Genomic DNA, 24,491 nt, shown 5'->3' on the forward strand with positions numbered 1-24,491 from the left:
TTTTGTGAGCATATTTAACATCAGTAGCAATAAACTTGTATTTTAAGCTCCTGTTGCTGTATTTTGAGGACCTTCTATGTCCATTGGAAGGATTTTGAATACCATAGTGTCTGCAGTGATATTTGTTGAAAGAAAGGGAAGGCATCAGTGCAAATATTTTTAGACAGTTTTTAAAGAGACTCAAGTCACCCAATTTGTCTTCTAAAAATCCTTCTGATTTTGGAAGAGGCAGTAGAGTTTCTGTTGATAAAAAATGATTTATAGTTTGTGCTTGGCACTTCGTAATGGATTACATCAGGAAAGATTCATTGTCTGGCACTCTCATTTTAATGATACTACAATTGATTATTAGGTTTAGATGCTAATACCTTTTTTACCTTTATTTCAGAGAAGCTTGATTCTTTGCTCTCAGACTACGATATTCTCTCTTTATCTAATATCCAGCAGCATTCGGTAAGAAAAAGAGATCTACAGACTTCAACACATGTAGAAACACTACTAACTTTTTCAGCTTTGAAAAGGTAATTTGAATTATTCATGGAATAATGTTGGGGCACTAGGGGCTTGGTTTGGCAAAAACAAAAAAGTAAGGGTATCTACTGAAATCTTGGGAAATTACATTTTGAAGATTTGTAATTAATTTCCAGTATAATGCTTATTCTAAAATTCATACTGGGGCTGGGTGCAGTGGCTCACGCCTGTAATCCGAGCACTTTGTGGGGCCAAGATGTGTGGATTACTTGAGCTTAGGAGTTTGAGACCAGCCTGGGCAACATGGCAAAACCCTGTCTCTACTAAAAGTACAAAAATTAGGCATGGTGACACGTGCCTATAATCCCAGCTACTTGGGAGGCTGAGGCAGGAGTATCACTTGAACCGGGGAGGTGGAGGCTGCAGTGAGCCGAGGTGGTGCCACTGCACTCCAGACTGGGCAACAGAGTGAGACTCTTGTCTCAAAAAATAAATAAATAAAATAAATAAAGTTCATACTGATGAGTATTTTTAAAAAAGTAAATAGGTGTTGCAGAGGTCTTAATGATGGTAACGATATTTAGAAAATTCTAACAGATAATTTTAATTAATTGAATGCTTATAAAACCTTTTGTTTTTGGTGCTACTTTAGAACCATTAATCATGTGCTAAATATTATCTTTATATATGAAGAGATAAAGATTTTGTTCAGGACCCCACAGCCTGGTGGTGAGCTGGGTCTAGAATTTACTGTTCTATTTATTTATTTAGCTAACTAGTTAGTTAGTTTCCAAGATTCTTTAACCTGCTTCATATTTATTTATTTTTAAAGACCGGGTCTTGCCATGTTGCCCAGGCTGATCTTGAACTTCTGGGCTCAGGTGGTCTTTCCATCTTGGCCTCCCAAAGTGCTAGGATTACAAGTGTGAGCCACCATGCCTGGCCCAAATTTAATGTTCTTTCTACATTGAGTTCCTCTTATTTCTTAGCATAAATTGATGGATATGTTCTATTTCAGTGGTAATTTTAATACCACGTGTTGTTTTGCACATTGAAATGTTAAATAATTGCAGGCCTCTTTTTAAAGTCTTTAGGAAGCTTTATTCAGTATCAAAAAACAGACACATAGAGAATTGACTGAATTATTCTTTATTTATTTTTTTGAGAGTCTTGCTCTGTCGTCTAGGCTGGAGTGCAGTTGTGTGATCTTGGCTCACTGCAACCTCTGCCTCCTGGGTTCAAGCAATTCTTGTGCCTCAGCCTCTCAAGTAGCTGGGACTACAGGTGCACACCACCACGCCTGGGTAATTTTTGTTATTTTTAGTAGAGACAGGGTTTCACTGTGTTGGCCAGGCTGGTCTTGAACTCCTGACCTCAAGTGATCCACCATCTCGGCCTCCCAAAGTGCTGGGATTACAGACAGGAGCCACTGCATCTGGCCATCTTTATTCTTTATATAGGACAAGGCTTCTCAACTATGTTAAAAAATAAAAGGAATATGTGCATCTGGTTTAAAAAAACAAGCCATGGAGGATATGCAAAGTTTTTACTTCTAACTCAGTTAGACTTCTCAGACCCAGAGAGGTTCCTTTGTAAACTTCCAATTTTTTTTGTTTTGTTTTTTTGTTTTTTGAGACAGAGTTTTGCTCTTGTTGCCCAGACTGGAGTGCAATGGCACGATCTCAGCTCACTGAAGCCTCCACCTCCCGGGTTCAAGCAGTTTTCCTGCCTCAGCCTCCTGAGTAGCTGGGATTACAGGCGCCCACTGCCACGCTCAGCTAATTTTTGTATTTTTAGTAGAGATGAGGTTTCACCATGTTGGCCAGGATGGTCTTGAACTCCTGACCTCAGGTGATCCAACTGCCTTGGGCTCCCAATGTGCTGAGATTACAGGTGTGAGCCACCGTACCCGGCCCAAAATATTTTAATGCATATTTTTTGCCTATAGGTCTCTGTGTGTGTGTGTGTGTGTGTATAGGTGATATAGATAGCATATTTACCTCATTTTAAACAGCTGCATAAATATTCCTATTGCATAGAATTGTAACAACATACTGACTAATACACTACAGATGGATATTGTTTAACCAAAGTGATTTTTTTAATACAACAAACAATGCTCTAGTGAGTATCTTTGTAAATGTATACCTTGGTGAGGTGTTTTTATAGGATATATTCCTGGAAGCAGAATTACTGGGGCAAGGATATGTATACTATGTTTATTGATATTGCTCTTTCCTCCAGAAGAGATTTGACAAATTTATTCTTCCAGCAGCAACATATGAGTTTACCTGTTTCCTGTTATCTTTGCCAATACTAGGTTTATCAGCCTTTAACTTTCACCCCTCTAAAGGGCATGGCATTTTATAGTTGTTTTGATTTTCATTTTGTGTGACATTGAGCATCTTTTTATATATTTGTAATTAATTTGTTTTATATTTCTGTAAATTGCCTTTTTATATCTTTTGACTATTTTTCTATTGAATTTGTCTTTCTAACTACTGAATTGTAGCAGTGCTTAGTATATTAAGGAGATTGGTCCATTGTCATGTGGTTATTTTAGGCAAATTTTTAATACAAATTATTTTAATTTTTCCTAGCTATTGCAGTTATCCTTAGGTTATTTTTTAATGACTTCTTTTTATTCAATTTTATGTCAGAATATTACAGTATTGGTTATTAGCTTTCAACTTACACCAAATTTGAGCAGATTGGTAATATTAATAGCTACAGTTAATCAGGTACTTATTTTCTGTAATTTACTGGCATTTTACACAAGTTGTCTCTAAAAGTGATTCCTTTTTTGAAGGAACAAAAAAAAAATTAAGGCTTAGCTTAGTAACTTGCCCAAGATTACTCAGCTAGTAAATGACAGATACAAGATTTGAACAAAGGTTGGACTCCAAAACTTGTGTTATTTCTGCTATACTGGTGGAGAGTTTGGTGAAGAAGTGGATATAGTAGCAAGAAATGAGTAGGAGCAAAGGAAGAGTGAGGAAACTATAAAATGAAAAGAACTCAAAGTTTAGCTTTTTGGGTTTCTTTGGATTTGAGGTGGCCTGTAGAATCCGTATTCTAGAGGCAAAAACTTCCATAGCCTTACATATTTCTCTTTCAAGTTCGGTAGATGACATTGATTCCTTAAGAAAATATTAAATCGTAGCCACTTGTTATCTTTTCTCTGTGTAAGAAAGCAGGGAAGTATGTAATTTATTTTACAAAGTTTCCATACTAAATATTTAATGGGAAATTTATCTAACAGTCTATGGAATTTTATACCAGGTGTTTTAAAATAGGTTATTTCCTTTAATCCCCAAAACCATTCAGTTATTAGGTGATATTATTTCCATTTGTAGATAAATACTTAGGATTCAAAGATTAAGGCTGAGGTCAGACAGTGAGTAAATGAAAGTAGGACTTAAGCCAAGTTTGTCAGACTCCAAAGCCCATACCCTTTCTTTTCTATCATATTGCGTTATTAAAGTTTAAAACAAGAACAAAAACAAACTAAGATAGCTGAAATAATCAGTTTGTATCAGGGCTGAATTAACTCTATGAAACCCCTCATTACTTGATGGTAAATGAGAAGATTCTGTTTTTCGATAGCAGTGGAAGGCAAAGTAATTTAAACCAAGATCATTGCATTAAATTTGGATGTAACTATTAGAGGTTGAAAAAGCATAGAAACACTGAGAGGTTGTATGAAGAGTTGAAGTAACTTAAGAAAAAAAGAAACTTGTTTAAAATTTGCCTTACAAGTTTCATTTCCTTTTTGTTATAAATCAAGAAATTATCAGCCAGGCGCGGTGGCTCACACATGTAATCCTGGCACTTTGGGAGGCCGAGCTGGGTGGATCATGAGGTCAGGAGATCGAGACCATCCTGGCTAACACAGTGAAACCCCATCTCTACTAAAAATACAAAAAATTAGCCAGGTGTGGTGGCGGGCACCTGTAGTCCCAGCTATTTGGGAGGCTGAGGCAGGAGAATGGCTTGAACCCAGGAGGTGGAGCTTGCAGTGAGCCGAGATTGTGCCCCTGCACTCCAGCCTGGGCGACAGAGTAAGACTGCGTCTCAACAAAAAAAAAAAAAAAAAAATCAAGAAATTATCTTATTTTTAAATAATGAAAAAGCTGCAGAGTATATACTGTTTTGATGCTTTTTTGATGTTGCCTGAATTTTTTTGGAAAAAGTTAAATATTTCTCCTAAAAGTGAAATATCTCAGATTATTTGAGAAGGTCTAGAACTGATAAAGAAATGAAAGTGACATACCTGACTAAATGGACCATTAAAACTGGTTAGGATAATAATGTTAATTCAAACTGGTTAGCTGGTCTTTAGTTACTGTAAATTCTTAAGTCAAAAGTCAGAAAGATAAAACGTTAAAGAAATCTGTAAAAAAATGACTTCACATAATTTTGGGATTATCCTCCCAAAGTAAAAGAAATTTTGACATATTCTATTGGAAGTTTTATAACTCAAAAGCTAATATTAGAAAATCAAAAAACATGAATTTTATCATCACTTGGTCTTTATCTTTAGAAAGGATTCTTAATGTAGCAGATAAAAAATGCAATTCCACTGATATCTTTCTGAAAAGAACATTAAGTAATGTTTCAACTCTTAGCTTTAAAACAAAATAATAAGACATTTGTAATAAGTATGCTTTTGAAAGTTCTCAGCATAACTGGAGGGAAAAATCATAACTGAGAATGTGTGGGAAGATATGTTTTAGGATAGCAGAAGAAAATGTTCTAAGGATTTATGAAATAATGTTCTATTGTCTTTTCCCTTTGACCATTAAAAAACCACAAGCAAACTAAAATTACCTTGTTATGCTCAAAAAGTTAAAAATATTTGTTGCCATGGAGATAGTCCCAGTCTAGATTTCTTTCCGGTAGTTTAAAAACTTTTGCAATCCCATGGGGAAGTAATATATTTTCAGTACCACAGCTGACAAAATTTGTTTCTGTGGGTGAGATGAATAATATACCTTTCTTTGTCTTTGGTGTTCATGGACACATTGAAAGACTATAAATAATACTTGAGAAAGTCTTGCTCACCATTCCTAGTTTTCATGTAAGGATGGAAAGTCATAGAAAACAAAAAGAATAGTAAGCCAATTAAAGAACTGGACTGAAACTCAACAAAAAGAATAGTAAGCCCACTAAAGAACTGGAGTGTATATCCCCTCCCCTCCCCTCCCCTCTCCTCCCCTCCCCTCCCTTCCCCTCCCCTCCCCTCTCCTCCCCTCCCTTCCCCTCCCCTCCCTTCCCCTCCCTTCCCTTCCCCTCTCCTCCCCCCTCCTCCCCCTCCCCTTCCCCTCTCCTCCCCCTCTCCTCCCCTCCCCAACCCTCCCCTTCCCTCCTCTCTTTTCCTGTCTCCTGGTGCTGATGGAGTCTATATTCTAATGTCTGTCTTAGATACCTTGTATTTATTTTCCTAACTGTAATTGTGGATTACTTTTTTGCAGGATATGTCGTTTTGAGGAGGAAAAAAAGCATGAGTACTTTTTTTTTTTTGAGCAGGAGTCTCGCACTATCACCCAGGGTGGAGTGCAGTGGCGTGATCTCGGCTCACTGCAAGCTCTGCCCTCCGGGTTCACACCATTCTCCTGCCTCAGCCTCCCAAGTAGCTGGGACTACAGGCGCCCACCACTAGGCCTGGCTAATTTTTTGTATTTTTAGTAGAGACGGGGTTTCACCGTGTTAGCCAGGATGGTCTCGATCTCCTGACCTCGTGATTCACCCAGCTCAGCCTCCCAAAGTGCTGGGATTACAGGCGTGAGCCACTGCGCGCGGCCGCATGAGTACTTTTAAATATAGAAAGCAGCATTTATTAATTTTGCACAGCAATAAGAATTTTCTCATAGTCCACCCAGCTTGATAGAGACAGCATAGTACAGGGTTTTGAAATAAACCAGGTTTATTTCCCAGTTTCACCATTTACTAGCTGCGTAACTTTGAGTAGGTTGATTAGCTTCTAAGCCTCAATTTGTACTTGTGTGAAGTGGAGATAATAGATGCATAGTACCTAACACCAAGTAGGTGTTCAATAAATGGTATATAATAGGATTAGTTTTTAATAATAATTTTTTTAGATAATCAGGATTCCAACTTAACTACCCAGTCATGTGTGTTTCCTTATTCTTCAATGTTTTCCAGGAGAGATGAATGTGTAAGTTCTTTGAATATCTTTACCCTAGTGTGAGTTTATTGTGGTCTACTGTTTTTATAGCTAAATAAATTAGTCCATTTGTCGTTACAGGAGATATATTGCTCTAAGTACCTAATAAGACTTTAGTTGTAACTTGCATAGTGTTTTATTAATGTTAATGCTTCTGGCTTTTTAAGAAAGTTTAATTATATGAAAATGAGACTTACAATTTGTTTGCTTAGAGTAAAATATGAATGCATTTTTCTTTAGGCATTTTAAATTATACCTGACATCAAGTACTGAACGTTTTTCACAAAATTTCAAGGTCGTGGTGGTGGATGGTAAAAATGAAAGCGAGTACACTGTGAAATGGCAGGACTTCTTCACTGGACATGTGGTTGGTTAGTATGGAGTTTGTTGATTTGTCCCTGTGTCTGGTATATTAGGTCTCCAAATCTAACTTGATTGAATATTCTTTTGTGGTGCAGGGTAGTGGGGACGGGGTGTCATAGAAGTGCTATTCTTTGGCTGTTTTCTTTGAGGTATGTAAGTTTAGAGGCGGGAACATTCTAATAGGAGGAAATGAGTATTATCTAAATGTCATACTAGCTGGCTGGTTTAATGATTAAAATTAAATTCTTCTTAAGTGATAGGAATTTAACCTTTCTTTTCATCAGTGACTGTAAGCTTTCTTTATGATATTTTAAACAGGGAAGCTTGGAGATAAAATACTTTGTGATCCTATTATGTATGTGTTTGAGAAAATCTATCAAACAAGCAATTGCAGTTTACTTTTTGACCTTTTTCTGCAATGAGAAAAAGTCATTGAAATCCACAAATAGTATAGTTCCTAGGCCTGTACATTCTAAATCATGCTTTCTGTCTCTCTTAGTTCTTCCTTTACCTAAAAGTAGATAAAATTATTCCAGAAAAAAATCTTAGTAGTTTTGTTTATTTTGGGAAAGGGATAGGTTTCAAGTGACTAAACTCGAGGCTACCGCTTAGGAGGTGAGATTATCTAGCTTCTTTCTGGAGCCTTTGTTTCTTGTTTTGGAGAGCTCTCACAGTACCAGGCAAATTCCACCCTGAAGGACTTAATTTTTATTGAGAGTAATGCATAGTTTCTTATTTGATGTAAGTATTTTTAAATAATAAATATTTTTTTCTCTTAAGGTGAGCCTGACTCTAGGGTTCTAGCCCACATAAGAGATGATGATGTTATAATCAGAATCAACACAGATGGAGCCGAATATAACATAGAGGTAAATTTATATGTGAATTTTTTTTCAGTAGCTTATATCTCTGATTTTCAAAAAGCTGCTCGGTTCTGCAAAGGTGAAAAGTAGTTATACTTATTTCTTTCCTCTTTGTATTTGAAGTTTTTTACCAGGAAAGTAGATTTTTAAAAAAAGGATAATCTCTAAGAAGCTGTGTTATGATATACCCTGTATTTCTAAGTACCATAATTGAGAGAGTTACATGTGGGATGGACAATAGGAAGAGAAAACTTTCTTTCACTCCTGACTTTTTTTAATTCTTTCTCAAATAATGAATAAATGTAAACATCCTCAGAAATGAAAGTGAAGTATTATTTTTCAATTTCTCTGTTTTTCTGCTAGACACACTGGAAATGCTAGATCAACGAAAGGTGATAGTTCATAGTCTGAGAAGTTAAAGAGGAAGCTAGGAAAGTCAGGCTGTGGTCACTCTTCCATTGAAAGAGTAGCAGTAGAAATCAAGACCACAGTGGCTGCATTGGTTAAGACACATATCTATCTGTCAGATACTAGTTTACAAAACAAAACGTTTACTACATAATTGTGAATTGAAGTTGATTCTGTGTTTCCTGAAAAATGAGAAAACTCTGGGAAGTGGTGGTGATATCACTAAAATAGATCACCTGTGGGAAAACTGAGTAAGATTGGTCAAAATGAAATGTTCAGGTGTATTTGAGTGCTCAGTAGGGGTAAAACAGTCTGCTGGAGCTATATATACTGTATATTTTAATTATATCCAATGTACACGACTGTTAGTCCTTTGACTATCCATTATTGTGAAAAAGAAACCTATGGCCTTGCAGTTTGTTATAGTTTGTTAATGTTGATGCTATTTAATGTCAATGTTTTGAGGAGTCTGGCCTACCAGAAAGAGTCAGAAATTTAGTAGAAAGTAAAGGAACTAATATTATAAATGCATTCATTTTAGAGTAGGCAAAGCATCACTGGAATGTCTTAATTTTGCTTGTTCTTTCAAATCAATTTATTTTTTAAGAATACCTTTATTTTAAAATATATGCTCATTGCAAAATTTGGAAAATAGATTATCTGTACTTGGACAGATAACTACTATTGACATTTTGACAGACATCCTTCCAAATTTTTTTTTCTATGTGTAAATACACAAATAAATATAGTTATACCCACTATTTTTTCCTGCAAAACTAGGACCATACAATATGTACAGTTTGTCTTCACACATTTTTCGTTTAACAATATGATTATGAACCTTTTCGTGTTAATATAGGTCTAAATTAGGGTGGTTTTTTTTTTTTTTTTTTTTTTTTTTGAGACGGAGTTTCCCTCTTGTTGCCCAGGCTGGAGTACAATGGTGTGATCTCGGCTCACCACAACCTCCACTTCCTGGGGTCAAGCGATTCTCCTGCCTCAGCCTCCTGAGTAGCTGGGATTACAGGCATGCTCCACCACACCTGGCTTATTTTGTATTTTTAGTAGAGACGGGGTTTCTCCATGTTGGTCAGGCTGGTCTTGAACTACTGACCTCAGGTGATTTGCCCGCCTTGGCCTCCCAAAGTGCTGGGATTACAGGTGTGAGCCACCATGCCTGGCCTAAATTAGGGTTTTTTTTTTTTTTTTTTTTTTTTTCCCTGCACCAGGCTGGAGTGCAGTGACGCAATCTTGGGTCACTGTAACCTCTGACTCCCTGGTTCAAGCGATTCTCCTGCCTCAGTCCCTTGAGTAGCTGGGATTACAGGCATGTGCCATCATGCCCCATTAATTTTTGTATTTTTAGTAGAGATGGGGTTTCACTGTGTTGGCCAGGCTGGTCTTGACCTCCTGACCTCGTGATCTGCCCATCTCGGCCTCCCAAAGTGCTGAGATTACAGGCATGAGCCACCATGCCCAGCCAGATTACTCAGTTTTTTCAAATACTTCCTTTTGGAAAAATAGGAATTCTGTTTCCATCCATACCTTTGTTTCACTAAGTACAAAAATGAGTATAAACTAATATTTCATTATAAGATATTTACTTAGCCTGGCACAGTGGCTCACACTTGTAATCAGCACTTTGGGAGGCTGAGGCAGGTGGACTGCTTGAGCCCAGGAATTTGAGACCAGCCTAGGCAATATAGGGAGACCTTGTCTCTACTCCTCCACAAAAAAAAAAAAAAAAAAAAAAATTAGCTGGGCATGGTGGCACATGCCTGTGGTCTCAGCTACTCAGAATACTGAGGCGGTAGGATCAGTTGAATTCGGAAGGCAGAGACTGCAGTGAGCTGAGATTGTACTGCTGCACTCCAGCCTGGGTGAAAGAGCGAGACCCTGTCTCACACATACACACACACAAAGATGTTTACTTACAAGTATACTCATCAGATACCCTGAGGGACTTTTGCATGAAATTAATAATTTTTATTGAAAAAATGATTTACTACTTAACAGGGGTGATTTTCATACTCTTTATAATTCTTTTTGATACTTTTATAGTTCATAAGTGTTCACACACACGTATGAGATGAGCCACCCTAGAACCTTGTTACAGTGTTAGCACATTACCAGTCTGATATGAAAAAAAATAATTCTTTACACTTACCTTGATGTAAAAACATTGTGCATCTGCACTAAGATGTTAGGAATATAAGTGAGCAGGAAAAAATATATATCTTATTTTTAACACATCATCATTAAATATTTTGTTTATGACAGAGTCTTACTTGGTCACTCGGGCTGAAGTGCAGTGGTGCCATCATAGCTCACTGCAGCCTTGACCTCCTGGGCTCAAACAATTCTTCTTTTTTGCCTTCCGAGTAGCTGGGACTACAGGTGCATGCCACCATGCCCAACTAATTTGTTAAATTTTTGTAGAGTGTATCAGATTTTTGATGAGGTCTCACTGTGTTGCCCAGGCTGATCTCAAATGTCTGGCTGTAAGCAGTCCTCCTGCTTGGCCTCCCAAAGTGCTGGGATTACAGGTGTGAGCCACTGTGCACAGCCATTAAATATTTTAAACCATCACTGACTTTACCATAGCTTACTATTTATATAAATAATCCTAGGTTAAACTTGCATAGTGAGATAATATTTCCCCCAACTTTTATTTATTTATTTGAGATAGAGTCTTGCTCTGTCACCCAGGCTGGAGTGCAGTGGCGCAATCTCGGCTCACTGCAGTCTCCGCCTCCCGGGTTCAAGCATTTCTCCTGCCTCAGCCTCCCAAGTAGCTGGGATTACAGGCACATGCCACTGTGCCCGGCTAGTTTTTATATTTTTGGTAGAGTCAGGGTTTTGCCATGTTCGTCAGGCTGGTCTTGAACTCCTGGTCTCAGGTGATCCACCCGTGTCGGCCTTCCAAGGTGCTGGGATTACAGGCATGAGCTGCTTCATCCGGCCTAATTTTTGTATTTTTAGTAGAGGCGGGGTTTCACCATGTTAGCGAGGCTGGTCTTGAACTTCTGACCTTGTGATCTGCCCACCTCAGCTTCCCAAAGTGCTGGGATGACAGGCATGAGCCACTGCACCAGCTGAACATTTTCAAAACTAGAAGCTGGGAGAGGCCAGCTTGTGCCTGTAATCCCAACTGCTCGGGAGGCCTAGGTGGGAGAATTGCTTGAATCTGGGAGACAGAGGTTGCAGTGAACTGAGATGGCTCCACTGTACTCTAGTGTGGGTGACAGGGAGAAACTCTGTCTCAAAAAAAAAAAAAAAAAAAAAAAGTTCAAATCTACAGAAAGATTAAAAAGTACTCTGTAGTTACAGAAAGATTAAAAAAAAAAAAATACCCTGTAGCCCTTAAACAATTTCTAACATAATGTCATGTTAGCTTTCTCTCTTTTTTTCCTGAATCATATGAAAATCATTTGCAAACATCATGACCCTTCACCCCTAAATACTTCTGTATGCATTCTTAGGAATAAAGGCACTCTTTTCTATAGCTGTAATAAAAGTAACATACCTGAGAAAATGACAAGAATTCTACAATATTATCTAATAATCATGCCATATCCAAAATCTCTAGTCATCCTCAAAATCTCCTTCGTAGATTTTTTTTGGTTTTCCAATCTAGGATCCAATCCAGTTTTCTGCCTTTTAGTCAATTACTCATCAAATGATTTTTTCCAGCAACTTACTAGTAATAATGGTAATAGGCTTAGCTTTTATTAATAACAACCACTTTTCTTTTGAAATCTTAATATAAAGCTAGATTTATTACCTACATAATCTTCATAATCTTCAAGTTAGGTATTATCACTGCTTTACCTAATGAGGGAGGTTATGCTCAGGGTACTTGTCCAAGGCACATAGTGAGGTACATTTGAGGTTTGAACTCAGATATATCTGATCCCAAAGGCAGCTGTCTTTTTCTGTGCTAGACTGACTATACTAGGAAACAATCAATGTGAACTTAGAAATGTTTGACCCAAAAGAAAAAAAATTTCACTTCTAGTCATAGGCTAAATGAACTTTACTAAATATGGAAGATTCCTGTAGCCTGGAAGTTGGGTTAGTTAACTTTTGAGATCTCTGCCAGCCCTGAAATTCTGTAACCATTGTTTCTTACATCTGCCTCATACATGGATTACCAAAGATGTATATGCATATAATATTTAACGGTTTTATTGAGATATAATTCACATACTATATTATTCACCCACTTAATGTATACAATTTTGTAGTTTTGTGTGTGTGTACGTGTGTGTATTTTTGAGATGGAGTCTCACTCTGTCACCCAGGCTGGAGTGCAGTGGCACGATCACTGCAACCTCTGCCTCCTGGGTTCAAGTGATTCTGTGGCCTCAGCCTCTTGAGTAGCTGGGATTACAGGCGCCCACCACCATGCCTGGCTAATTTTTGTGTTTCAGTAGAGATGGGGTTTCACCATGTTGGTCAGGCTGGTCTCGAACTCTTGGACTCAAGTTATCCGCCCACCATGGCCTCCCAAAGTGCTGAGATTACAGGCGTGAGCCATCGCGCCCATCCAGTTATCGATGGAGTTGTGCAAACACCACCTCATTCAATTTTAGAACATTTTCATGACCTGAAAAAGAAACGCTGTATCTTTTAGCTATACTTCCCCCTTCCTCCCTAACTCCCCCGGCTCTAGGCAACCAGGAATCTATTGTCTATTTAGATTTGTCTATTTGGGTCATCTCATATAAATGGAATTATATAATATGTGGTCTTTCATGTGTGGCTTTTTAATTTTTTTATTTTTTTGAGATGGAGTCTTGCTCTGTTACCCAGGCTGGAGTGCAGTGGCATGATCTCAGCTCACTGCAACTTCTGCCTCCTGGGTTCAACTGATTCTCTTGCCTCAGCCTCCCGAGTAGCTGGGATTACAGGCGCCTGCCACCATGCCTGACTAATTTTTGTATTTTTTACTAGAGTTGGGGTTTCACTATGTTGGCCAGGCTGGTCTCAAACTCCTGACCTCAAGTGATCCGCCTGCCTCGGCCTCCCGAAGTGCTGGGATTACAGACATGAGCCACCACGCCCAGCCTGTGTGTGGCTTCTTTCACTTAGAATAATGTTTCCAAGGTTCATCTGTATTGTAGCATGTATCTGTATCTTATTTATTTTTATTGCTGAATAATATTCCATTGTATGGATAAACTGCATTTTGTTTATTCATTGATTAGTTGTTGATGGACATTTGGATCGTTTCCACTTTTTAGCTATTATTTACATTACTGCTTGTGTTTTCATTTCTCTTGGTTATATACTAGGAGCAGAATTGCTGGGTCATATGGTAATTCTACTTTTAACCTTCGAGGACCTGCCAGACTATTTTCTAAAGTGGTTTTACCATTTTACATTCTCATCAGCATATATGAGGGTTCTGGATTTCTCTACATCCTCACCAGTATTTGTCTTTGATCATGGTCATCCTAGTGGGTATGCAGGGGTGTCTCATTGTGGGTTTTTTTTTTCCCATTGGGGTTTTGATTTGCATTTCCCTGATGGAGATAAATATATTTTTTGTGTGTCCCCCACAAACTGCCTGGTTCTGATGAGACCAGTGTTCTCACAGAGAATAACTTTGCTTTGAAACAAAACAAACAAACAGCCTTTTGACTTGGGTAACCTTTGGAGTATGTTAATTGTGATTTACTCTGGCCTTGTAACATTGTAAGTGGAGATTTTTTTAAAAAATTGCATTCGCTGAAACCAGTAATAAGGTTCAGACCTATTGTTGCAAGTTCTGAGTTTTCTTTCATATAAATATGTTTGTTCTTTTGTGTGGATAAAACCTAACGTGGCAAAAAGGTGTCAAACACCTAAGTATTAAGGAAACTAAAATGAAAATGCTGCATGAACAGAAACCTTGTCCAATTTTCATTACTATAGCACCATCACCTATAACAGTGCCAGTATACAGTAGATATTACATAATATTTTTGAATGAATGAGTGGAAAATGATATGCATTTTTCTCTTCTGCATCCTCTGAAAGATTTCACAACGTGCAAAGTATGTAAGGCTTTATTTATATACAGATAAAATAATCAGTTTATAATCTATATATTTACTTACCCGCATAGAAACTCCATATGATTAAAAATTGAGATTATTTATTTTAATAACATGACTAATCAGTTTACTTAACCTAGAAATGAATGTTATCTAAGAACAAGCAAAGAATGTTAGAAGAATTTAGTGTTTAGAAATTGTTATTGTTTTCCATCTCAGTCGTATATATTTTCTGTTTTAGCCACTTTGGAGATTTGTTAATGATACCAAAGACAAAAGAATGTTAGTTTATAAATCTGAAGATATCAAGAATGTTTCACGTTTGCAGTCTCCAAAAGTGTGTGGTTATTTAAAAGTGGATAATGAAGAGTTGCTCCCAAAAGGGTTAGTAGACAGAGAACCACCTGAAGGTAAGGCTTAAAGAGTGTATTTCAAATAAGAAACAAACATATTACAATTGACTTCAGTAGGGGTGGTGGTTATTTGATAAAAAATAACATGATTGTCAAGTAACTATAGTATTTGGCATGAAAATAAGAGTTTTGTTCCAGAAATTTTCATCTTGTTTATAATGTAAGAGTTGAAAACTCTGGAAAGTAATGGGAACAGAGATTAGACTTTAAAAAAGATTAGGGAAAAGGGAAATGGAGTGATCTGAGGGAAAATATTCTTGCAGATATTTAGAAATGGTAAAATAATATGGTGGAAAGACAATCTTTAGAGTTCATAAGAAATTAATTGGTAGCAGGAGAGACCTATATATATACTGCTTAGAATACAAGAAGGTTATATCCATCTTGGGACAATCCATTTAGGGTCATTTAAAAAACATAACCATCTTGGAATTTTACTGCCCAAAACACCTCTGGTTAGATTTTTTGTTTTGTTTTGTTTTGTTTGCAGCACGACCTCGGCTCACTGCAACCTTTGACTTCCAGATTCAAGTGATTCTCTTGCCTCAGCCTCCTGAGTAGCTGGGATTATAGGCACGTGCCACCAGGCCTGGCTAATTTTTGTATTTTTAGTGGAGATGGGGTTTCACCATGTTGGTCAGGCTGTTCTCAAACTCCTGGCCTCAAGTGATCCGCCCACCTCAGCCTCCCAAAGTTTGGGATTACAGGCGTGCACCAACGTGCCCGGTCAAAGATGGTTATGTTATTAAAATTATATATTAGCATTTTAATATATAAATAAAGAAATTCTTAATTTATTTCACAAGAAAGTTGTCCTATTAAACTAATTTTCAATGTGAATATCTTGACATTTTTACTGTTACATTGGTTAATTCATAAACTTCTTGTTGTAGAATATGACTGACAGCTTCATAGCCCAGCATTAGGTAAATGTTTTACTCTGTTGAACACTATTTATTTATTTATTTATTTAGAGCTGGAGTCTCACTTTTGTTGCCCTGGCTTGAGTGCAATGGCACAATCTTGGCTCACTGCAACCTCCGCACCCTGGGTTCAAGTGATTCTCCTGCCTCAGCCTTATGAGTAGCTGGGATTACAGGCGGGTGCCACCAATCTGGCTAATTTTTGTATTTTTAATAGAGATGGGGTTTCATCATGTTGGCCAGGCTGGTCTCGAACTCCTGTCCTCAGGTGATTCACCCACCTTGGCCTCACAAAGTGCTGGGATTACAGGCCTGAGCCAACATGCCCGGCCTTACTCTGTTGAGCACTTTTTAAAGTTTCTGTATTTTAAAAATTAAAAAGGCACTTGTCCTTGGTTTTGAATTCTACAGTGTTTAAACTTTGTTACTTTTCACTTTTCTGTCTTCCTCCAAATTGTTTTTTTGTTGTTGTTCAGAATCCTTTAGTGATATTAAGCTCACATAATGTTTGTTTCAAAAATATGTTAGATTTAAAGTGTTACCGTAAAACTCCTTGTTTTGGTGAATTTTGATTTAATAGTGCATACAAATTCATATTAGAGCTTGTTCATCGAGTGAAGAGAAGAGCTGACCCAGATCCCATGAAGAACACGTGTAAATTATTGGTGGTAGCAGATCATCGCTTCTACAGATACATGGGCAGAGGGGAAGAGAGTACAACTACAAATTACTTAGTAAGTATTTGATATTGCATCGAGTAATTGAAAAAAAAAATTTGGGTGGGTACATTCCATGAAACTTAATGAAACCAGATCTGTTCCAGATACTCTGTTATTTCCCTAAAATATTTGAGGGATATTCTCTGAGGTTTTTATGTTACTGTATGGAAATTATAGTTTCAAATTTATGACAACCCATTTTACCCTTGAATTAATATTTTCTGCATGTTAGAATTTATGCATATAGGGTTTGGGAGAGGTTATAATGTAGTCCTTCCTCCTTGATATAAGTGAGCTCTTTAAAAACATCACTGCTATCATGGCAGTGAACCTGTGGTGTCACATGTGAATGTAAAAATATGTATTTGCATGAACCCATGTTTTTCTTTTGCTTATGTGTATATTTCAGAGAGGAAGGTGAGTTTTGTTTGTCATGTTAAAGACCTAATCACTGGACTTCACTTGAAATAGGTGGGACTTTCATGGTCCTAACTAGCTCTAGGGCACAGAAGTGAAGGAAAGATGTAAGAAGTGATGATACTGGATTTTTAAGTATGAACTATTATGATTTTTGAAGTCTGGGGAATCATTTTTCATTGACATTTTTTGCTAGTGTGACTTCATTCGTCATGATTACTTGGCACTGACCAAAACGTTGTTACTGAGGGAATAATGGAGAATGCAGCTATTCATGAGGCAAGAAGCAGCTGGTGCAGTAAAGATGTCTTTCTCATTGCCTTGCTTTTCCCATGCTGTGCATTTTATTCACACCCTCCCAACTTCTTTCCCTTCCCTTCCATGTCAAGTGGATTTTTTTTTTTTTTTTTTTAAACACAGTCTCACTGTGTCGCCCAGGCTGGAGTGCAGTGGCACAATCTCAGCTCACTGCAACCCCCACCTCCTGGGTTCAAGCAATTCTCCCACCTCAGCATCACAAGTAGCTGGAATTACAGGCGTGAACCACAGCACTCGGCCCCATATCAAGTGAATTTATTATGAGGCTAGTAAGAGTCACTGTGATTCTTGTTCCTAAATAAGAGAGATTGTTACTTTAAAAAGCTTCTCTCTTAATCTGGGTTTTATATTAAGGGGCTCCTCTTATTTTACTTGTTCATTGCACTACAAATATGAATATAATGAGACATCTAGACTTAAAAATTGTATTTTTTACAACTTCTTAGACATAACTTGTTTCACAGTTGCTGGAACAAACCTCATCAACCCAGTTTTTGAACAGTAGAATATTCTCTTTGAGAAAAAGATAGGTAATTAGCATTTTGTTCTTTCTCATGTCATTTTCCTTGGAAACTATACTGCCTTCCTTCTCCAGTTTTCCCAAATCAGAGAACAAAAGAAGGAGGGTTGCTGAAATGAACCTTGTTCTTTCTGGCTGTCTTCTTACCCATTCCTCAGTGCTGAACTTTTCGGGGTGAGAGTAGGGGAATAGGGTTTGCAGTTGTCTGGCACGGCCCCTTACTTGTTTCTGGGGAAGACATTCGAGGTACTCACCAAAAGATAGAATGAAGATGGAATTCTTTTTAGAAGGGAATACAGTTGACCCAGGAACAGTGCGGGGGTGTGGTTAGAAGCACTGACCTTCTTCCCTCTGCAGTCGAAAATCCTCATGTAACTTTTTTTTTAGGCTCTGTCGCCTAGGCCGGAGTGCAGTGGCGAAATCATAGCTTGCTGCAGCCTCTATTGCCTGGGCCAAAGCAATCTTCCCACCTCAGCCTCCTGAGTAGCTGGGACAACAGGTGTTCACCCTTCCTGGCTAAGTTTTTTGATTTTTAGTAGAGATGGAGAATTTCCCAGAATGGTCTCAAACTTCTAAGCTTAAGCAGTCCTCCTGCCTCAGCCTCCCAGGGTGCTGGGATTACAGGCATGAGCCAGTATGCTCGGCCGCTGTATACAGGCATGAGCCACTATGCTCGGCCGCTGTATAACTTTGATTCTCCAAAAATTTAACTAGTAATAGTCTACTGTTGACCAGAAGCCTTACCAATAAAATAACAGTCGATTAACACATTTTTAAAATATGTATTATTATTGTGTTCTTACAGTCAAGTAAGCTAGAGAAAGGAAAATGTTATGATGAAAATCATAAAAAAAAAAAAAAGCCAGGCATGGTGGTGTGCGCCTGTAGTCTTCTGTTACTCAGGAGGCTGAGGTGAGAGGATTGCTTGAGTCCAGAAATTCAGGCTATAGTGAGCTATGATCGTGCTGCTGTACTGCACCCCTGGTGACAGAGCAAGACCTTGTCTCTTGGGAAAAAAAAAAAGAAAATCATAAGGAAGAGAAAAATACATTTACTATTCACTAAGTGGTAGTGGATCATCATAATGGTCTTCATGTTGAGTAGGCTGAGGAGGAAGAGGAAGAGTTGATCATATTGTCTCTGGTGACAGAGGCTCAAGGAAATCCATATATAAGTGGACACTTGAAGTTCAAATCTGTTGTTCAAGGGTCAACTGTATTTCAGGTATACTGATTGACTTTTAAATTTAATTTTTATTATTGGCTGGAACGGTAGTTTTTAAAAAGCCTGTTACTTGTCATTTTGGTTCCATGTGCAATTGAGTACCTGAAATTTAGGTTAAACTATACCATTGTTTTATTCTGGTAACAGCACTTTAAGTTTGGGGCCAAAGGTTGGGAATACTCTGATACAGTAACATCTCAATGCTAGTTTTTGTGAAAGTAGAATCTTTTGCAATGGCCTCTAAACTGAGATTTTTTCTTTCCCCATAGATTTTATATTGCATTGCCAGGAGAGGTAAAGAGCTACATAATGTCTTTTTTCTTTTTTAAATACACACAGATAGAGCTAATTGACAGAGTTGATGACATCTATCGGAATACATCATGGGATAATGCGGGTTTTAAAGGCTATGGAATACAGATAGAGCAGGTATTTATCAATAGATATGGCTTATATTACTTAAGTTATGTAATGTAAATATTTGTCACTTGTATTCAAAACCCAAAAACTTGTCCTTAACAATAATTGTAAATAAGTTTTCTCAAATGCCAATGATTTTTTAATGATGAATTGTGCAGTATTTTTGATGTTAATTAGTTCTAGATCGTGAGGTTTTCTGTCCTTAGTCTCGCTTTAGGTAGAAAGCCTTTTATGCTGCTGTGCTTTGTTCCTTCTTTGAATTCATGGCCTTTATATTCTCTGTAGTTTTTTTTCCCCCCTCTGATTATGCTTAAGTCTTTAGTTAAAACTCTGGCATGCACCGTTGAATCCTTAGTCAGAAAATTTACTAAAAAATACTGTGTACCTTTGCAAGGCTGTATTTATATATACAGAACCTTTAGGTTCTTTCCTCTCAGATATCTCCTTCCGATTTCTTGTAATCTGTTAACAGAGTATGTCTAGCAATGTTATATTAATGTCATCTTAATAATAGCTCATATTAAAAGTTATTTCAAATTGCTAAGACTAATTAAAAAGGTTTCTGACATAGGGTATTGCTTTGGGCAGAGAGACATTTTGATATGTAAGTTATATAAATTGTTATCTCTATTTTTTTCCAAGCTTTTTGTAGTAATAGAATTTAGTAGTAATAGAATTTAGAGGTTGAAAAAATTTTTAAAAATCATTCACCATGTTTATAAATGTTAAACTTTGATATTACTTGTATAAAACTAAGAGAATTATTTTTCCCTTTTCATTCTCTTTCACTGTTATGCATTTTCTTCTTAAGTTATTATTTGGATAGGTAACATGTACACAGTACAAAAACCAGTGAAAAGTGAGTCTCTGCAGTCTGTTTATTGTCAAACCAGTTCCTTTCCCCAAAGACATTCATGTCACTAGTTTCATATGTATCTTTCTAGAGATGTCGTATGCATGTATAGTGTATGTATATGTCTGTATTTGACACAGCGGTGCTATGCAGTACACTTTTACACCTTGCTTTTTCATTTCACAGTATGTTGGAGAGTACTTCATGTTCATGCATGTAAAGCTGCCTCACTTGTTTTATTATAAATAGCTGCATCATGTTTGAGTTTCAGGGAACCAGTAAATTTTCTTTTTGCTTTAGGCATTTGGAACCAGTTGAAGAAACAGGAATAATATAGGAGATTAAAACATTAACTTCTTTACATCTGATGAAGGATGGATTGGAGGATGTGGTTTAGATGTGCATCATGGTGGGCTTCTAAGTAGTTCTATCCCAGATTTGACCTTGACCAGCCACCATCAAAACTGCAGAGTCCACCCCAGTAAGCTTACCACACAGTGGCAGAGGAGACCAGAATGGGCCTTCTCTGCAGGCAGGCAGGCAGGGAAGAGAGACACACAGAAACTCTGAGCTTGAGCATGGTTTCCTTCTTTATCTCACACTTACTAATGGGAGCCTTTGTTACTTTTTTTTTTCTTCTTTGCAGGTTTAGTATGAATTTGTCTGAAATGCACGTATAAGGAGAAGGCTCTATTCTTAGTCTTTTATTCCTTTGATGCACAAACAGATATATATTTTATTATTCTTTCCTAAATTGTCGACTATAGTTGTAATAAATATTTTAGGCTCCTGTAACCTAAGTTCTTATTTTTTCAAAACAAACATGGGTATGAAAATTTAAGAGTACATTTATAATATTATAAATAATTCATTGACATATGTTTTCCATACCATATGCTTCTCTGTTTGTTTCAAACATTGAATATTAGTACTGAAGAATTTATGAATTTTGGTTTTAAAATGTTTTTTTCTAGAATGATTCTTTTTTTGAACAGATAAAATAATGCAGTATTCAGAGTCTTCTGACTTATTTTGGAAGTGTTCTAAGTATATTATCTCTTTAAGTATAGATTCGCATTCTCAAGTCTCCACAAGAGGTAAAACCTGGTGAAAAGCACTACAATATGGCAAAAAGTTACCCAAATGAAGAAAAGGATGCTTGGGATGTGAAGATGTTGCTAGAGGTAGGTCTTAGAATCCTGGATATGGTCCTAACACCACTTTGTCATTTCTGATATGTGGATTGTATGTGTTTTAATGAAGGAGCATGTTAGAAAAGATGGACACCCAGAAGCAGTCTCCTCCAGCTGATCCAGCAGTAACCCCATGCCATGTAGCAGCATAGACTACAAATAACAAAAACTCTATGAAAAAGAAAAACGCTATAAAGAGCAATGCTTCCTTTTTTTTTTTTTTTTTGAGACAGAGTTTCACTCTTGTTGCCCAGGCTGGAGGGCAATGGCATGATCTCGGCTCACTGCAACCTCCATCTCCCAGGTTCAAGAGATTCTCCTGCCTCAGCCTCCCAAGTACCTAGGATTATAGGCATGCACCACCACGGCCGGCTAATTTTTGTATTTTTAGTAGAGATGGGGTTTCTCCATGTTGGTCAGGCTGGTCTCAAATGCCCGACCTCAGATGATCCGCCCACCTCAGCCTCCCAAAGTGCCGGGATTACAGGTGTGAGCCACCGTGCCTGGCCAAAGCAATGCGTCTTAACCTTAATATCTTTGAGGATCTAATGAGACAATCAGTGGATCTTCTCTAGAAAATAACATGGATACCCAATATATAGAGTTTTTGCACACTGTTTCATTAGTTCTGCACACTTAGTTCAGCTCTCTCTGAAGCTTATCAATTTATCTTTTAGGGCAGTAATTATCAAACAGGTTATGAACATGTATTGGAGAGTAGAAATATAGCTTGGAGATCTGAAAGTTCTCTACAGGAATTTAAAATTGTTGTGTTTTCTGGTGATTAATCTAAAGATGGCTAACTTAATCATTTTATGTCATTTGGAGTCTTGCTGTATAACAGGATACTGCCACGTGATTCCAGTGTCTTGAGTTTGTGTGTGCTATTACTTTGGTGTAGAATGACTTTCTATGAAGTGATAGTTTTTATCTTTTAATGTGTTGGTAAGTGTATTAGTTTCCTGTTGTTGCTTTAACAAATTATCACAAGTGGAGCAGCTTAGAACAACACTTGTTTATCCCATAGTTTGCATGGGCTAGTCCAGGTATGGTGTGGCTCATCTGGATTCTTGTTTAGGGTCTCATGAGGCTGAAATCAAGTTTTCAAAGCTTCAGTAGAATTAAAGGATATTATAACTATTCATCCAGATGGAGAAGCATAATGTGCAGCACCTGTGTGGTACTCATTCATACCTTGTCTAATTCAATCTGCTGAGCACCCTGAGAAGTTGATTGAGACAGCATCACTGTTGTGAGGAGGTTCAGCAAGTGTTACTGTTTATTCCAGCTGACATGACAAAGCAGCATAGGCTGGAGGACTTAAACAACAGAAGTTTGGGTTTTTACAGTTCTGGAAGATGGAAGTCCAAAATCAAGGGGTCAGCAGGGTTGATTTCTTCTGAGGCCACGGTACTTGTGGTGTAGATGCTGTCTTCTCCCTGTGTTCTCACATGGTCCTTCCCTCAGTGTGTGTGTATATTCTGATCTCCTTATCAGGACACCAGCCATATTGGATTAAGGCCCACCCATATGACCTCAGTGTACCTTAATTACCTCCTTAAGGGCCCTGTTTCCAGATAGAGTCACATTCTGGGGTACTGTTGAGGGTTAGGACTTCAACATTTGAATTTTGGGGTGGCACAATTCAGCCAGTAACAGGAAGATTAAATGACTTGTCTGATTAGTCATACAACTGGTGATGGCAGAGGTTGAATTGAGCACAGATCTCCTGACTCCTAGAACAGTTGAACCACTGCACCTGTCTGCTTTTCTGTGAGCCTCCAGACAGCCCATGGCAGGGGAGGAACCAAAGAGAAGAATGACTTATGTTGACAGATGCTCCTCTCCAGTTTTCTTCCCTAAGGCTCCTAGAATATTCTTAGAAGCCTCACCCTTTTACCACAGAAGTATCGGAATCCCCATGTAACCACACTTCATTCCTCATTTAGGGCTCTCTGGCCTCTCATTTAAAGCATTTTAAACATTGAGGGTTTTGGCTAGGCATGGTGGTTCATGCCTGTAATCCCAGCACTTTGGGAGGCTGAGGATGAGGCTAGTGGATTGTCTGAGCCCAGGAGTTCAAGACTAGCTTGGGCAGCATGGTGTAAAAAACTACAAAAATTAGCCGGGCATGGTGATGCACGCCTTTGGTACCAGCTTCTTGGGAGGCTGAGGTGGGAGGTTCACTTGAGCCTGGGAGGTCGAGGCTGCAGTGAGCTGTGATTGCGTCACTGCATTCCAGCCTAGGTGACACAGTGAGACCCTGTCTCAAACAAACAAAATAAATCAAAACCACCCCCAAAATTAAGGTTTTTTTTAAACTTGGAGACGCTGGATGGTTATGGTAGAGGTTTTTAAAGTAATGTATGAAGCCCTTTTAAATGAAGAAAAAAAAAATCCTCTCAAACCTGCAGTGTTGATTTAAATGGATGTAAAATCTTTATTTTAGTAACATAAAACTGGGTATATATGCTTTTCTATAAGTGTATATTTATATAAATGACTGTATATTATGAAGCTCAAAGTTTAAGATTAAAATTTCTATAAAACCAATTGAATCCTTGATATACTTGAGAGGGATCTGTTTTGGTGTGGGGTGCTGCAATCCCCTTATCTAATTGGAGCATCTCTAGTCCTGGGCTGTATGTCTTGAACAGCCCTCGGAGGAGCAATGAGTTAGTTCTGAACAGCTGGAGCAAGCTCCTGAACTCTTCCCTTTTGTGCCCCTTGTCAGATGACAGTGTGTGCCTCTCACCTGTGCAGGTGGAGAAGCACTTTAGGGAAAGAACAAAGCATTGCACGAGGTTGTGATTGCTGGTGCTGAGCTGCAATGCCATCATGGTTCTGTTCTGGAATGTTTAGTTGATTTAGATTACATCTTTTAGTCTGATGTAATTGTTAATCTAAGAATGCTTTTTTTTTTTTTTTGTCTTTCAAAGCAATTTAGCTTTGATATAGCTGAGGAAGCATCTAAAGTTTGCTTGGCACACCTTTTCACATACCAAGATTTTGATATGGGAACTCTTGGATTAGCTTATGTTGGCTCTCCCAGAGCAAACAGCCATGGAGGTGTTTGTCCAAAGGGTAAGTTTTTCCATTTCTTGTGTGACTATGATGCTGGGATTATTAAGATGATTGGATTATAATTCTGTATTTAA

The 24,491-nt window shown here is 37.8% G+C and overlaps 1 protein-coding gene and 1 pseudogene across 3 annotated transcripts in view; both read left to right on the plus strand.

The window, feature by feature from the left end:
• ADAM17 (ADAM metallopeptidase domain 17) overlaps window positions 1–24,491 on the plus strand; it is a 66,263-nt gene that overhangs the window by 12,257 nt on the left and 29,515 nt on the right. Inside the window, exons 2-9 of one of the 3 annotated variants that reach the window (XM_054474440.2) lie at window positions 389–521; window positions 6,899–7,029; window positions 7,802–7,890; window positions 14,575–14,743; window positions 16,270–16,403; window positions 19,207–19,296; window positions 21,211–21,324; window positions 24,273–24,417. In XM_054474440.2, the coding sequence (XP_054330415.1) occupies window positions 389–521; window positions 6,899–7,029; window positions 7,802–7,890; window positions 14,575–14,743; window positions 16,270–16,403; window positions 19,207–19,296; window positions 21,211–21,324; window positions 24,273–24,417 (1,005 nt within the window). Of the gene's footprint in view, window positions 1–388; window positions 522–6,898; window positions 7,030–7,801; window positions 7,891–14,574; window positions 14,744–16,249; window positions 16,404–19,206; window positions 19,297–21,205; window positions 21,325–24,272; window positions 24,418–24,491 lie in introns of those variants that run through there. The other 2 variants (XM_054474442.2, XM_054474444.2) reach the window with 2 other exon arrangements.
• LOC129031005 (small nucleolar RNA U13) lies at window positions 10,342–10,432 on the plus strand (annotated as a pseudogene).

Source organism: Pongo pygmaeus, chromosome 12 (genome assembly GCF_028885625.2).
Source record: "Pongo pygmaeus isolate AG05252 chromosome 12, NHGRI_mPonPyg2-v2.0_pri, whole genome shotgun sequence".
Classification (NCBI taxonomy): domain Eukaryota; kingdom Metazoa; phylum Chordata; class Mammalia; order Primates; family Hominidae; genus Pongo; species Pongo pygmaeus.